The 12,500-nt window shown below is 44.1% G+C and overlaps 1 protein-coding gene across 5 annotated transcripts in view; it reads left to right on the top strand.

Moving 5' to 3' along the window:
* The window catches only part of LOC134454246 (stAR-related lipid transfer protein 13-like), a 206,165-nt gene that overhangs the window by 101,834 nt on the left and 91,831 nt on the right, over nucleotides 1–12,500 (top strand). The window contains exon 1 of one of the 5 annotated variants that reach the window (XM_063205139.1): nucleotides 4,293–4,783. The exons of the other annotated variants lie outside the window; for them this stretch is intronic. Within the exon in view, the coding sequence (XP_063061209.1) occupies nucleotides 4,660–4,783 (124 nt within the window). The 5' untranslated portion in view covers nucleotides 4,293–4,659. Of the gene's footprint in view, nucleotides 1–4,292; nucleotides 4,784–12,500 lie in introns of those variants that run through there. 5 annotated transcript variants of the gene reach the window in all.

Here is a 12,500-nt window from a genome sequence, read left to right as displayed (position 1 = left end):
TTACTCACAAATCTCTTGCCATTGCCTTGTCGTCCGGACGACGTAAATCACTAGGGCAATCAGCGTTGGGGAGATGAAGTAACGTAACGTCAGACTGAGTGCGGCGCAGCCCCTTTACGCGGAGGGGGCAACGAGAGGGCAGGCACGGCTTCATTCATTAAGTTGGCTGTCAGTCTCCGGGCGTTTAAGCCCCGTCCAAATGAGAGAAGTATGTCTCTAATAATACCTTAATCCCCAACCCCGCTTATCGATGAATCTCGGGCGGCTGGGGGATACATACGTAAACTAGCCCACACAGCTGAGCGGAAAAAGTGATGAGGTGCTGCAATTGTGTCTGTATTTTTATCCGTTCTGCACGTTTCACGTTTCTAGGCAAATCCTTGAATTGAATATTGGTGATGGTTCAATGTTGCCTAGGCCTGCAGTGTGTTCCATTAGATGAAGTAATAGCCTACTAATAGTTATGCAACAGTTTGATCGTTCTATAATTCAATAAGGCCAAAAACAAAACAAAACAAGCACGTGCAGTTAAAGGGGTCCTATTATGCTTTTTCATGTCCACTACCCATTTATTGGGTTACACAGCATCTGTTGTATGTAAAAGCTTGGTGAAAGCTGCATTTCACAAATTGGCCTCTTGGGGGAGAATTTCTCTGCCGCAGGAACGCTATTTCTCAACTGTCAGAGAACGCGTGGTTGGGTTTTCAACATTCTATAGCTTTTGTTTCCGGTACGGGTCTACGTCATGCTGTACCTAACATTGCTGCTTATGGGATGGAGTGTTGACGATGTCACAGACCATTTATTAATTGCAGAGACAGTAGACCTAATGCGCATTTGTTCATCGCAGCCACATAGCCTAGGCCTATCTGAATTTGACAGTAGGCCTATTGTGATGAGATGTATCCTATTTGTGAATACACCACTCAGTGTACAAAATAGTGTACAAGAATAGTGTAGCCTACAATAGTGTAGGATTTCGCCATCCACAAGTTTATTCCATTACGCACGTTTTTTTTTTTTTTTGGTCAATTCATACATCGGCTCCGTCAATAGGCTACAGCATCGGTCTAGACTGGAGGCTACACTCACCTGTGGCCCAAGTTATATATTTTTGTTTCATTGTGATATTAAAGCTGCATTTTACATTGATAAAATACCGGTCGGTAGGCCTATGGCTAACTGGTCAGAAACAGTTGAATGAGGAAGGTCGAAAACAGGCAGAACGCGTTAACGCAGTTGCGCACTGAGAATCCAAAACACTTCAAAGTGGGTGAAAGACTCGAATCTCTCCTTTCTCTCTCTATTCGCTTCAGGGCCGTTTTGCATATGCTGTTGGCAAGACTAACTTTTGTTTGGTAAGATGTGAAAACCCTACACTTGTATTGCCGCTTGAAGCATAACATTAATTAGAAGACGTGCGCTGATATGTTATCCAAATAGGTATCACGACATGACCAGCAGCCGTTTGCATCAGCAATGTTGGCCAGGATTAGCCAGTTAATATAGGCTATGCGTAGGCTACAATTCAGTAATTAAAATGCAACGCAGTTTTGTTCATCATATCTGCAAGAGCAACGTGGATATAGGCTTGACGTCGTTTAAAACTGGTCGAGTCGTCGGGCGGCATGCCAAAAATAATGAAACTGAAACTGAAACGGATAGGGCCTATTGTTAGGCCTATATAAAAAAATCCTGTCGTGTCGATAAATACGAACAAAAAAACCACGAAACCGAGACTAGGCGTTATTATAAGACCCAGTATGAAACCAATCCATCGAGGACTGCCCATTGCGCTTCCAATCCAGTGGGCGCATCATTTCTGCCGGGGACTAAATAGAAATGCAGTTACTAAAATGAAACCATGCACCTGAAAATACCTTGAAATGTATTTTTATGAAGCATAGCCTATCATCATTGTGCATTAGGCCTACAGACAACGAGCAAACAGGAACTCATTTTTAAAAGCCAACAACGCGTGCGCTCAGTAGGGGAGAGGGGGGCACAAAGTAACGGTTTTTGCTTTTGAGCTGATATCTTCACGTATAAGACAGTTACATTATTATTTTTTATAACACATGAAACGTACACATCTCTGTTACATATTAGCACTGGTGGTTTGTTATAAAAACCTACCATTGCTTTACATTTTTACTGTTTGTGGAGAATGTAAAATGTTACATTTTACCCTACAGGTAGTGTAAGTTGTAACAGGGGGAGGATTAGTTGTAACACATGCTGAAAATATGCATTTAAAACAATTAATTCAGTATAATTTCACCACAAGTGTGTTTGTTTATAAATCTACGATACTTAAAGATACTTTCTTACCAAAGACACTAATAAAAAATAAATAAATAGGCTTTAGAGGCTTTCATTTTATTAGTCATTAAAAATCACAAAATCTAATCTCACAGTATAGCTTAATAATAACTTTTATAAACACTTATTATGAATAATATTTAAATAAATAGAGCCATACTTCAAATAAAATGTGATAGGTTTGCATTTGTGTGCCAATTTTATTTCACATTTATTTTACCATTGACAAGAATGAGAATTTCACTGAGATTTACCGTGTTACAACTAGCCCCCTTAGCCTCAGCTATGATTGTTGTCAACCTAGCACTGGCTACGAAGTAGCAACAAACTTCATTATGGTATCATTTTGTAACTGAGAAAACACCGTATCCGGCAATATCGGAATAGTTTTGGTAGCTTGCACCCATGCTTCACTAAACAAAAAACAAGCGACGTGGAAAAAAATACTTTCAGGGTGCTAAAACACACTTTGTGGATTAACTCAATGAAATCTCAACGACAATGTTTCAAACTTTTCCGAAGGCTTCTGTTGACTGAAACAATCGTTTTTTACAGAAGTAGGCAGAAAATGATTGGTCCGTCTTGATAAAAAGTCCGTGTTACATCTTGCCCCCCGTTAGTTTGTGCCCCGTGCTCCCCTAGCCTATTCAGTCTGGCTTGCAAATAGACCACAGAACGAATTTGAACACGGAGTTCATATCACAAATAGGGTGTCACGATATCACTGACAGACGTTGAATTGATAGGTTTGAGTCCGACAAGTCGTGCCCTTGTCTTACTGGGCGCACTCTTTCAATTTCGGACTGCGTCTTTGACAGCCAGATGGGGGCTGCCGCGGGAGCGAAGAAAATGTCCACAACTTCGCTGAATAAATAGGCCTATCCTTTGAACTGTGTACAGCAATTGCAGATGATTAGCTTATTTGATAGCCTATTTTGTGAAGGTTAACTTGTCATTAACAAGGGAATGTGATCTGATTTCAATCCCAGAACATTCTTTGTGTCTTCAAATTTCCACCTGTCAACAGCAGATCTAGACTTCTCCCACCTAGACCAGCGCGACACTTGTCTGTTTGCGAGCAGTAAACTTGGCTGATAACTTCAACTTTAGGGCTACAGTATGCAAGGCTAGACAGCGGGTTAACCAATCAGGCCCCTACTGTTGCGTTAATCATGTTTAAGATAAAGATTCTTCAGCGCAGAATATCAGAAATAAACAAGACAGCGCAGATGGCTATTAGATTTTAGATTAGACAGCAATCGCCTGTACCCAGCACTTTCAACCCTTTCTCAGATTAATGGCAGCCTAAATTGTCCCAAGCGATTTTGAAATCAAACTGAAGCCCATGCACGGAAGACTCGCATTGGATATGGACTGGGTTTCAGCAAATGACACAGCAAGGCGCACAAATAACAACGTGGGACTTATGATGCGTCCTTTTCAGATTAATTGTGGACATTGGGTGAACTATTTGGCTGTCAACTTTAGACATAGGCTACAGGGTTGGATTCCAGGTCAAAAACAGCTGTGCTGCTGACGTAATATTAGTAATAGAATGCTTGATGAAACGCTCCATGCTGCGTCGAGATTTCAGAATGTTGAAGGGTCTAACATTCTGCACTTCCACGCGTTTCAAACAGGCGGCGTAGGGTGCATGTACACAATGATACAAAATAATGGACATGAAAAGAAGTGATCATTCAAAATTAACTCCACTAACCACAGTAAAGCAAAATATTAACAATGAAAGTTATTCTAAATAGCATAATAGGGCACCTTTAAAAGATTTTTTCCTCGTGCGTTTTGTTTGATGTAACATTGTAGGCTACATGTGGCGCACTCAGTCTATAGCCTTGGCATAATTTTAATTAGCCTATGATAAGCTGATAATTCAAATTACTTTGTAAAAATCGAAAGTAGTGGGGGGGTGACTTGAGAGAGAGAGAGAGAGAGAGAGAGAGAGAGAGAGAGAGAGAGAGAGAGAGAGAGAGAGAGAGAGGCGCCACTGACTGAACTGAAGTGGAGACTTCAAACAAGTTGGCTGAACACATCTGGTGTCGGCGGCCGCTCGTGCATGCGGATCTGAGGAGACGTTTGCCATTCAAGGAGGGTGTTTTCCTGTCCCCTGAAAGTATCAGGAACACGACTATGTCTCCAATTGTTTGTAAGCTGGACTGTTACTCGCTGGATACAAGTCACTACGGTTTGGGGAACCAGGTGAAAGGGGGACTGCAGTAGAGGAGCGGAGAGGAGGCGCCTCGATTTGGGAAGGAAATAACGGATTTCGATTTTTGAAAGGGAGCTCGTTCTCCCGCATACTATGCCACGGGATTTACCATGACAGCAAGACGGAGATCTCTGAAACTAAAGCTGAGGCGATCTTTTAGTGAGCAGTTGCGGGACTCTACGTCCAAAGCCTGGGATTTACTGTGGAAAAACGTCAGAGAGCGACGACTCGCAGGTCAGTGGCACTAAAAAGCAACGGTGCATGAGATTCCCCCTGCTACTTAAATGAAGTTTCTTGTGTTTTTTCCAGTCCAAAATGTACACGCATGAATATATTTACACGTTTGTTTTGTCTCGCGCAACTCTTCCTGACTCACTTTTATTCAAGTGTTTTCGTTCAGCCTATGTGATTGACTCGCGCAACAGGATCAAATTAAATGCTGCTTTGGATCCCTGCTGTGATTGTTTTCAGTGAGTGAGACACCTGAGGGGTGTTATTCCTACACTTTGTGGTCAATATGCTGGTGTATACACATGGGTGGTGTATTCATTCCTATAGTTGAAGTCTTTAAATTACATGCTAAAAGTTTAATCGACATCTTATTTTACCCATTTGCTAAATGAGTATTGATTACATTCCTTGTCTGGCATAGACTAGACATGGTGTATTGGCATATTGACTCAATACCTATTAAGTGAATGGATATCCTGTTGATGATCAACTTCAGTACATTTAGCCAGTGAAGGTTGGTTTTATTATGGTATGCGGGTCTTTTAGAATAAAAAATATTCCATGGCACTGTTATTTAGCAGTGAGGTTTTCTTTAGTGACCGTTTTGCAATCTTTGCACATGCATGTGCATACCTCTCGTTTTTGGTATGTGTGTGTGTGTGTGTGTGTGTGTGTGTGTGTGTGTGTGTGTGTGTGTGTGTGTGTGTGTGTGTGTGTTGCACAGCACAGCACAACTCTCAGCTCAGTTCCAGCTGCTGTTCTTCAGCTGCAGGTCTTGGCCATGTGTTCTCCACAGCCCCTCAGTATGCATGTCCCCCTCTCCTGTGTGTGTGTGTGTGTGTGTGTGTGTGTGTGTGTGTGTGTGTGTGTGTGTGTGTGTTTACACGCACACTCTCCACAGCCCCTCAGCATGCATGTCCCCCCTCTCCTCTTGTGTGTGTGTGTGTGTGTGTGTGTGTGTGTGTGTGTGTGTGTGTGTGTGTGTGTGTGTGTGTGTGTGTCTCCTGTCTTCTGTGCACGTGTCTGCTACAGCACCCTCTGCTCTTGCAGGTTTAAGAAAGTACGCCTAATGTTTATGAGATGCCAACATGGCATCAAGTGTTAAGAGGAAAATGAGAAACAGAGAGAAAGGAAGAGAGAGAGAGAGAGAGAGAGAGAGAGAGAGAGAGAGAGAGAGAGAGAGAGAGAGTTTGTGTTCTGCTTCAAGACTGACATTTAGGAGAAAGTGATGTGCAGCAATGACTTTCTTCCACTAGATGGCACTCTAAGCAACACATTAAAAACACATGGAGAACACTGTTGAGTCCTCTCTCCATCTCTCTCTCTCTCGCTCTCTCTCTCTCTCTCTCTCTCTCTCTCTCTCTCCATCTCTCTCTCTCTCAATTAAATTAAATTCAATTCAACTGTGCTTTATTGGCATGACATAACAGGCGTTCGTATTGCCAAAGCATCTCTCTCTCTCTCTCTCTCTCTCTCTCTCTCTCTCTCTCTCTCTCTCTCTCTCTCTCTCTCTCTCTCTGTCTCTCTCTATCTCTCTCCTGTCATCATGAAGGGCCAATGTTTGCCAGTCCCTGATGGCCGTAGCTCTTGCTGTTTCACATTTGAGTGGTCTAAATAGTTCACCTTGTACACAAGTTCAGCCGGTTCAGATGCCAAATGGCTACCTGACCTGATGCCACTCATGCACGAAGACATGCAAACACACACATTGTCAGGCTTACTTTCAGTAAGCAAGCATGAACACGCATGCACGCACGCACACAAACACACACACACACACACACACACACACACACACACACACACACACACACACACACACACACACACACACACACACACACACACACACACCTTTCTCTTTTCCTCTACACAGTCAAAGCGACCCTGTTTAATTGGTCTGTTTGTTGGGATGCCGTGTGTTTATTTGTGTCTCAGGACGGGTAGACGACAACACTGAAACGCCTCGTTAATTTGCCCACCACCACCCAACATTTTCCCTGGCCGAGCAGGGTAACACCACACAACAACACGCACCACACAACAACTAGAAATGGCATTTTTATGACTTTTTGACGGGATCCAAACCATAATGGCTCATTTCTTTCCAAGAGCCGTGTTCATTTAGATTCATGTGAAGGTTATGTGCTCAAAACGAACGAAACAACAAAAGGCTCCTCAGTCTGTCTTTCGTGTCTAGGATCCATTCCAAAAGAAACTGTTCATTTGTGGAATCGGTTCCCATCGTTTGTGTCTAGGAGCCGTTCAAAAGAATCAGTTCATTTGTGAATGTTGCAGCAACATAACGTTAGGACCCACACAACTCTGTAGCAGGACATTCACATCACAGTAGTTGCAAATCACAGTAGCAGCATTTATTGATTGTTTTTAAATGCAAGAATATTCTATATAAAAAACTGACAACAAAACCTTGGGTAGCAGAAAGCCTAATGGTTCGTGACTCGGTAAAACCACTAGCCACAGTGGCCGGTGAGCAAAAAAGTTATCGACAAGCCCTGCTCTGTAGAGCGGCCAGAGCGTCACTCACATTGCTGCGCCGGTTGACTGAGTTCTTTCCATATATGTGTTGTGTTGTGGAGATGTCATAGCAGGCATGTGTTGTGGAGATGTCATAGTTATGTGTGCCGTCGCTCTGGTGTCCACTTTGGCCTCGCTCTGCTTGGCTCTGCTGTTTATACCCGTGTGCATGCCGAAACAATGGGGTTGCCTTATAAGGGGCTGGGATAGATATAGATGGTATGGTGGACTCAGACGCTGGTTATACGTAGAGTATATGGAGGTTTGTTTTGATAATGCGTAGGTATGGGCCTTTTGTTTAAATTTAAAGGCAGTTTTGGCTCTCTAAAACGTTTTTTTTTTAAACTGTGTGCTTTTTCATCTACATGCCCTGAGTGTATTATGTAGGATAATGATCATGATAGTGATGTCTGGTTTTGAAAAATATCCACATACGTGTAACCAAGTGTAACCAAGGCCTCGAACTGGTGTGCTGCGGAAAGGTGAGCTGTAGCCCCAAAAGGCACGCCATTCTACCTGGGGAATGCTGTAATATACATTGAAAAATTAACTACTATAGTACTACACTACTATGACATAACACAGGGCCTTTACTGCTTTACAAATGCACTACAATTTGGTCATTGCCTTCCTGGTAACAACATATTTAAAATGTTGTGTCGTAATGGGTTAAACTTTTTGGGTGGCACGACACATGGAGTATCTCATGGGTGACAGTTCACTAAGGTTACAAGTGAAAGTGATTGAAGCATACACTTTGGAATTTACATAAAATGACTTCATGGAGGTTTCTTTTAGAGTTACGAGGGTGTATTTTTAGCTGTAACCTATTGAACGTGGCTCACATGTACACGTACATTTCTTTACCAGTTGCCTGTTTGTGTGTTTTCAGGAGAGTAAGAGGGAGACAGACTGTTTTGTGTTTGGTTCCTTGTGTGTGCGTGCATGTGTGTGCGTGCACGTGTGTATGCGCGCGCGCGTGTGTGTGTGTGTGTGCGCGCGTGTGCGTGTGCATGTGCGTGTGTATGCGCACATGTGTGTATGTGTGTGTGTGTGAGAGAGAGAGCCCTTGTAGATAAATGAGGCGTATCTCCATATCTCCTGAAATTCTTTCATGCCACTACACATGCTTTGATGCTCTCAGTCTCCATTCACGACTCTGTCATAGTCCTGAGAGAGAGAGAGAGAGAGAGAGAGAGAGAGAGAGAGAGAGAGAGAGAGAGAGAGAGAGGGCGAGAGCGCTGCGGGCCAGAGAACAGTATGTGCTGTAGTAGGCTAATATACTCAGGAATGGCTTTGTGTCTGAAGTCCTTTACCTTGTAACCCTCCACAGTAGATCTAGACTCTGTATTCTAAGCATAAACACAGATGGGGAGCTTTTGCACATAAGCCCGCCTGCATACTCTGTCTGCTCCCTCATTCTGTGTCCGTCTCTCTCTATCTCTCTATCTCTTTCTCTCTCTCTCTCTCTGTCTCTCTCTCTCTGTCTCTCTCTCTCTCTCTCTCTCTCTCTCTCTCTCTCTCTCTCTCTCTCTCTCTCTCTCTTCCTCTCTCTCTCGCTCTCTCTCTGTCTCTCTCTCTCTCTCTCTCTCTCTCTCTCTCTCTCTCTCTCTCTCTCTCTCTCTCTCTCTCTCTGCTCCCTCACTCTGTATCTGTCTCCCACCATCTCTCTCTCTCTCTCTCTCTCTCTCTCTCTCTCTCTCTCTCTCTCTCTCTCTCTCTCCTCCTCCTCCTCTTCTGACAGGCAGAGATTCTTTGAAGGTGTGCCCAGGAAAATACTACACTCTTTAGTATGATCTAGTGCGTCCGGCCGTGTTCCAAAATAGACAATGTGAGGTAAACCAGTGATGTTCTGCTTCATTTTATTCATCGGGGGACCACAGAGTACTTTATGTCTGATCTTACATAATGCTATACCTCATCAAACGGCATCATAATAAATTAGGTATTCTTCTACCCAGGCAATACATGAGGTATTCTACCCAAGCAATAAATGGGAAATGGGAGATGATGTTAAGTTATATTGGGTTACGGGTGAGTGAGAGTGTACTTATCACACCCATTTTGTGTGTGGTGTGGTGAAGTTTATCACTACGTATATCATGTACCTCTGCAGGCGTTATGAATATACAAGAAGGACAGGAGCCAATGTCTGTGTTGGTTTGAAAATGATATTCGCTTTTATAACATGTTTAAACTTCTGTCTATGGAATTTGAAAGGGGAGATGATTGAATTGTTTTATTGTAATCATATGGTGATGTCATCACATTTATAGGAATCTTTCGCAGCAGTGATCCGTTTCTTCCTTCACCTGTACATCTTTAATGCCCAGACCAAAAGCACCCCTAATCCTAACCTGTCACAAGGCTTTGTAGAACACAAGGAAACATGCATAATACACAATAGATGGTTCAAATCGCCTTTGTATTTGTACACATTATCACGATGCCATGTTGGAAAGTGAGCATATGAAAGGAGGCTGTGTAGTACTGATGACAGTCAGAGGAAGCCATTGTTCACGGAGATAAGATGCCACTTGTTTGTGACCAAGGGCACATCGGGACTCCCCAGAGAGACAGAGAGAGAGAGATGAGATAGATAGAGAGAGAGAGAGGGAGAGAGAGAGAGAGAGCTGACAGAAAGAGTGAATACAAAGAAAAGTTAGTGAGAGAGAAAGTGGACATTAGAGAGCGATAAAAAAAGAAAGATTGAATTCAAAGAAGAGAGTGGGTGAGAGAGAGAGAGAGAGAGAGAGAGAGAGAGAGAGAGAGAGAGAGAGAGAGCATGTGGTGTAGTTGGCACAGAGTAGGCCAGTTGCACCTGGCTGGCTCGTGCCGCACAAACCCGGCCCCTGTCCTCGTCCTCTGCAAAGTGCACCCACCTGCCAGCCTGGCAGTGTTGCCAGATTGGGCCGTTTCCTGCCCAATTGAGCTGCTTAGGATGGCCGCCTGTGGGTAAAAAAGCACAATTCGTCACATTTGTGGCCATAGAAAGCAATAGAATTTACGCTGTTGGAATTTGGCGGAATTTAGTGCTTTCAGGTGGGTTTTGAGCATTTTTTGGCCTGGAAATCAGCAGTCTGATCTGGCAACCGTGTAGCCTGGCATCGCTCCACCATTCCGGACAGCCCTCGGGGTGTGTGTGTGCACTGCACACGTGCACACACTTGTTATGTTACCGCCTCGCCCACATACACACCGCCTGCTTGTCGTGAAAGCTCAGAATGCCTCCCAACACCAGTTCCTTTGGTGTAGAGTAGTGTTTCTCAACGGGGGCGCTACAGCCCCCCTGGCGGCGTTTGGGGACCCTAGAGGGCGTTGAGAAAGATACAGCTGAGTGGGGGCCGGGCTTAGTTTCCATTCGTGGACATTAGTCTATTCTATTTTTCAATACTATGGGGGGCATTGGCAAAATGCCGTTTTTTGAACAAACGTCCCCTTGATAAAATGTAATTTATGATGAGGTCAAGGGGACGTTTGTTCAAAAAAGGTTGAGAACCTCTAATGAGGAGAGAGGAATGAATGGTGTCTGTAGGGTAATCAGATGAAAATCTTCAGGTGCTCATCGGTGTCCAAAAATGCAAATTATGAGGCCGAGAGGGTTCAAGGTTCTCTGAAGTTCGTTTTAAAGTCCTGTAACCCCATCATGCATGCTGTTCCACCAGTGGAACACTATAGTAGTCATTGAAAAGTTAACTACCATAGTACTACACTACTATGACATAGCACAGGACCTTTAGTAATGCACAACGACTTGGTCATTGCCATTCTGGTATCAGCAGATTTATAACGGTGTATCGCTGTAGGTTATTATATCGTGGACATCAAGCCTGATGCTGAATGTCCACGATATAATGAAGAACTTTTAAATGGACTTTTAAATGGTCTTAAAGGGGCATTCCACAGGTGGAGACATGAATATGTACTGAAAGTGGGTCTTATATGTAGTAGAATAGTAGCATAAATTTCGAAACGTATATTAAAGAAAACAAGCGAAATGGTCTGTGTGCGGAGGTTTTTTTAAGTTGTCTGCTAAGTTACCCATGGGCCATCTCCGACGCACCTGCTAGCTGAGGTGTGTGAAAAAAAATCTAAGTTTAAATGGACTTAGGGCCTCTGAGACATCAGTCCAGCTCTGACGCACATCCTAATGTGATTCCCCTGCTGAGGAATGCTGCTTCAGACATTTCTGTGAGGAAACTTTTGCTTTTTGCCCAGACAGACAGACAGACAGACAGATGACCTGCCAGGTCTGGAAAAAGTGTGACAAAGAGCTCCCATATTGTGAAAGTAAGACTGACAGAGGGATGGGGGGACACACTATTCTGAATTGTGGTGGAAAGATAGGGAAAGACAAGGAGAGTTGGAAAGACTGTGTGTGTGTGTGTGTGTGTGTGTGTGTGTGTGTGTGTGTGTGTGTGTGTGTGTGTGTGTGTGTGTGTGTGTGTGTGTGTGTGTGTGTGTGTGTGTGTATGTGTGTGTGTGTGTTGGGGGGTGGGGGGGTTGTAGTGCGTAGCCTATGTGTGAGATAGAGAATGGAGAGAATGGAGGAGGTGGCAGGCAGGCAGAGAGGGAGAGGGGGAGGGAGGGAGGGAGGACACAGGGAGCACACAGGGTTGCCAGATTACATATGTATGCCTCTGAATCACAGCACCACATCAAACGAGCAGCTAAACATTTACTCAGCTGCCTGCCTGCCTGCCTGCCTGCCAGGAGCAGTGGCCCACCCTACTGCCTCTGCTCATTTGCAAATACACTACAGTAGGCCTACTCTCCATCTGTCTCCACAGAACAACCATGCAGCCTCCCTTCACCCATCCCTCTCACTGCTCACAGCACAGCACGGCCATGCCACACAACCACAGTCACAGTAGCACTTACACCTTACAGACTCATGTTTGACTGGTGTCAACTTTGTGTGTATGTGAGTGTGTGTGTGGCTGCGGCATGATCTCTCAGAAGTCCGTGGAATGGACAAGGACCTTTGGGACACAAAATCTGTGTCAGTTTCATGGATTTTGCCAAAATTCCGTGCCCCTGGACACAGAATTGTTTTCCGCGGTGGACACACGGAAGTTCTTTCTCTATATTCCCACAGCTCTATGCACGGGCCATACCAGGCTAGCTGTTTGAGAGCCGGACCTAGAACCTCTACCTCAAGTATTTTAAAAAAAAAAGGTTT

This window comes from Engraulis encrasicolus, chromosome 8 (genome assembly GCF_034702125.1).
Source record: "Engraulis encrasicolus isolate BLACKSEA-1 chromosome 8, IST_EnEncr_1.0, whole genome shotgun sequence".
In the NCBI taxonomy this organism is placed as follows: Eukaryota; Metazoa; Chordata; class Actinopteri; order Clupeiformes; family Engraulidae; genus Engraulis; species Engraulis encrasicolus.
This window is presented reverse-complemented; position numbering and strand designations above follow the sequence as displayed.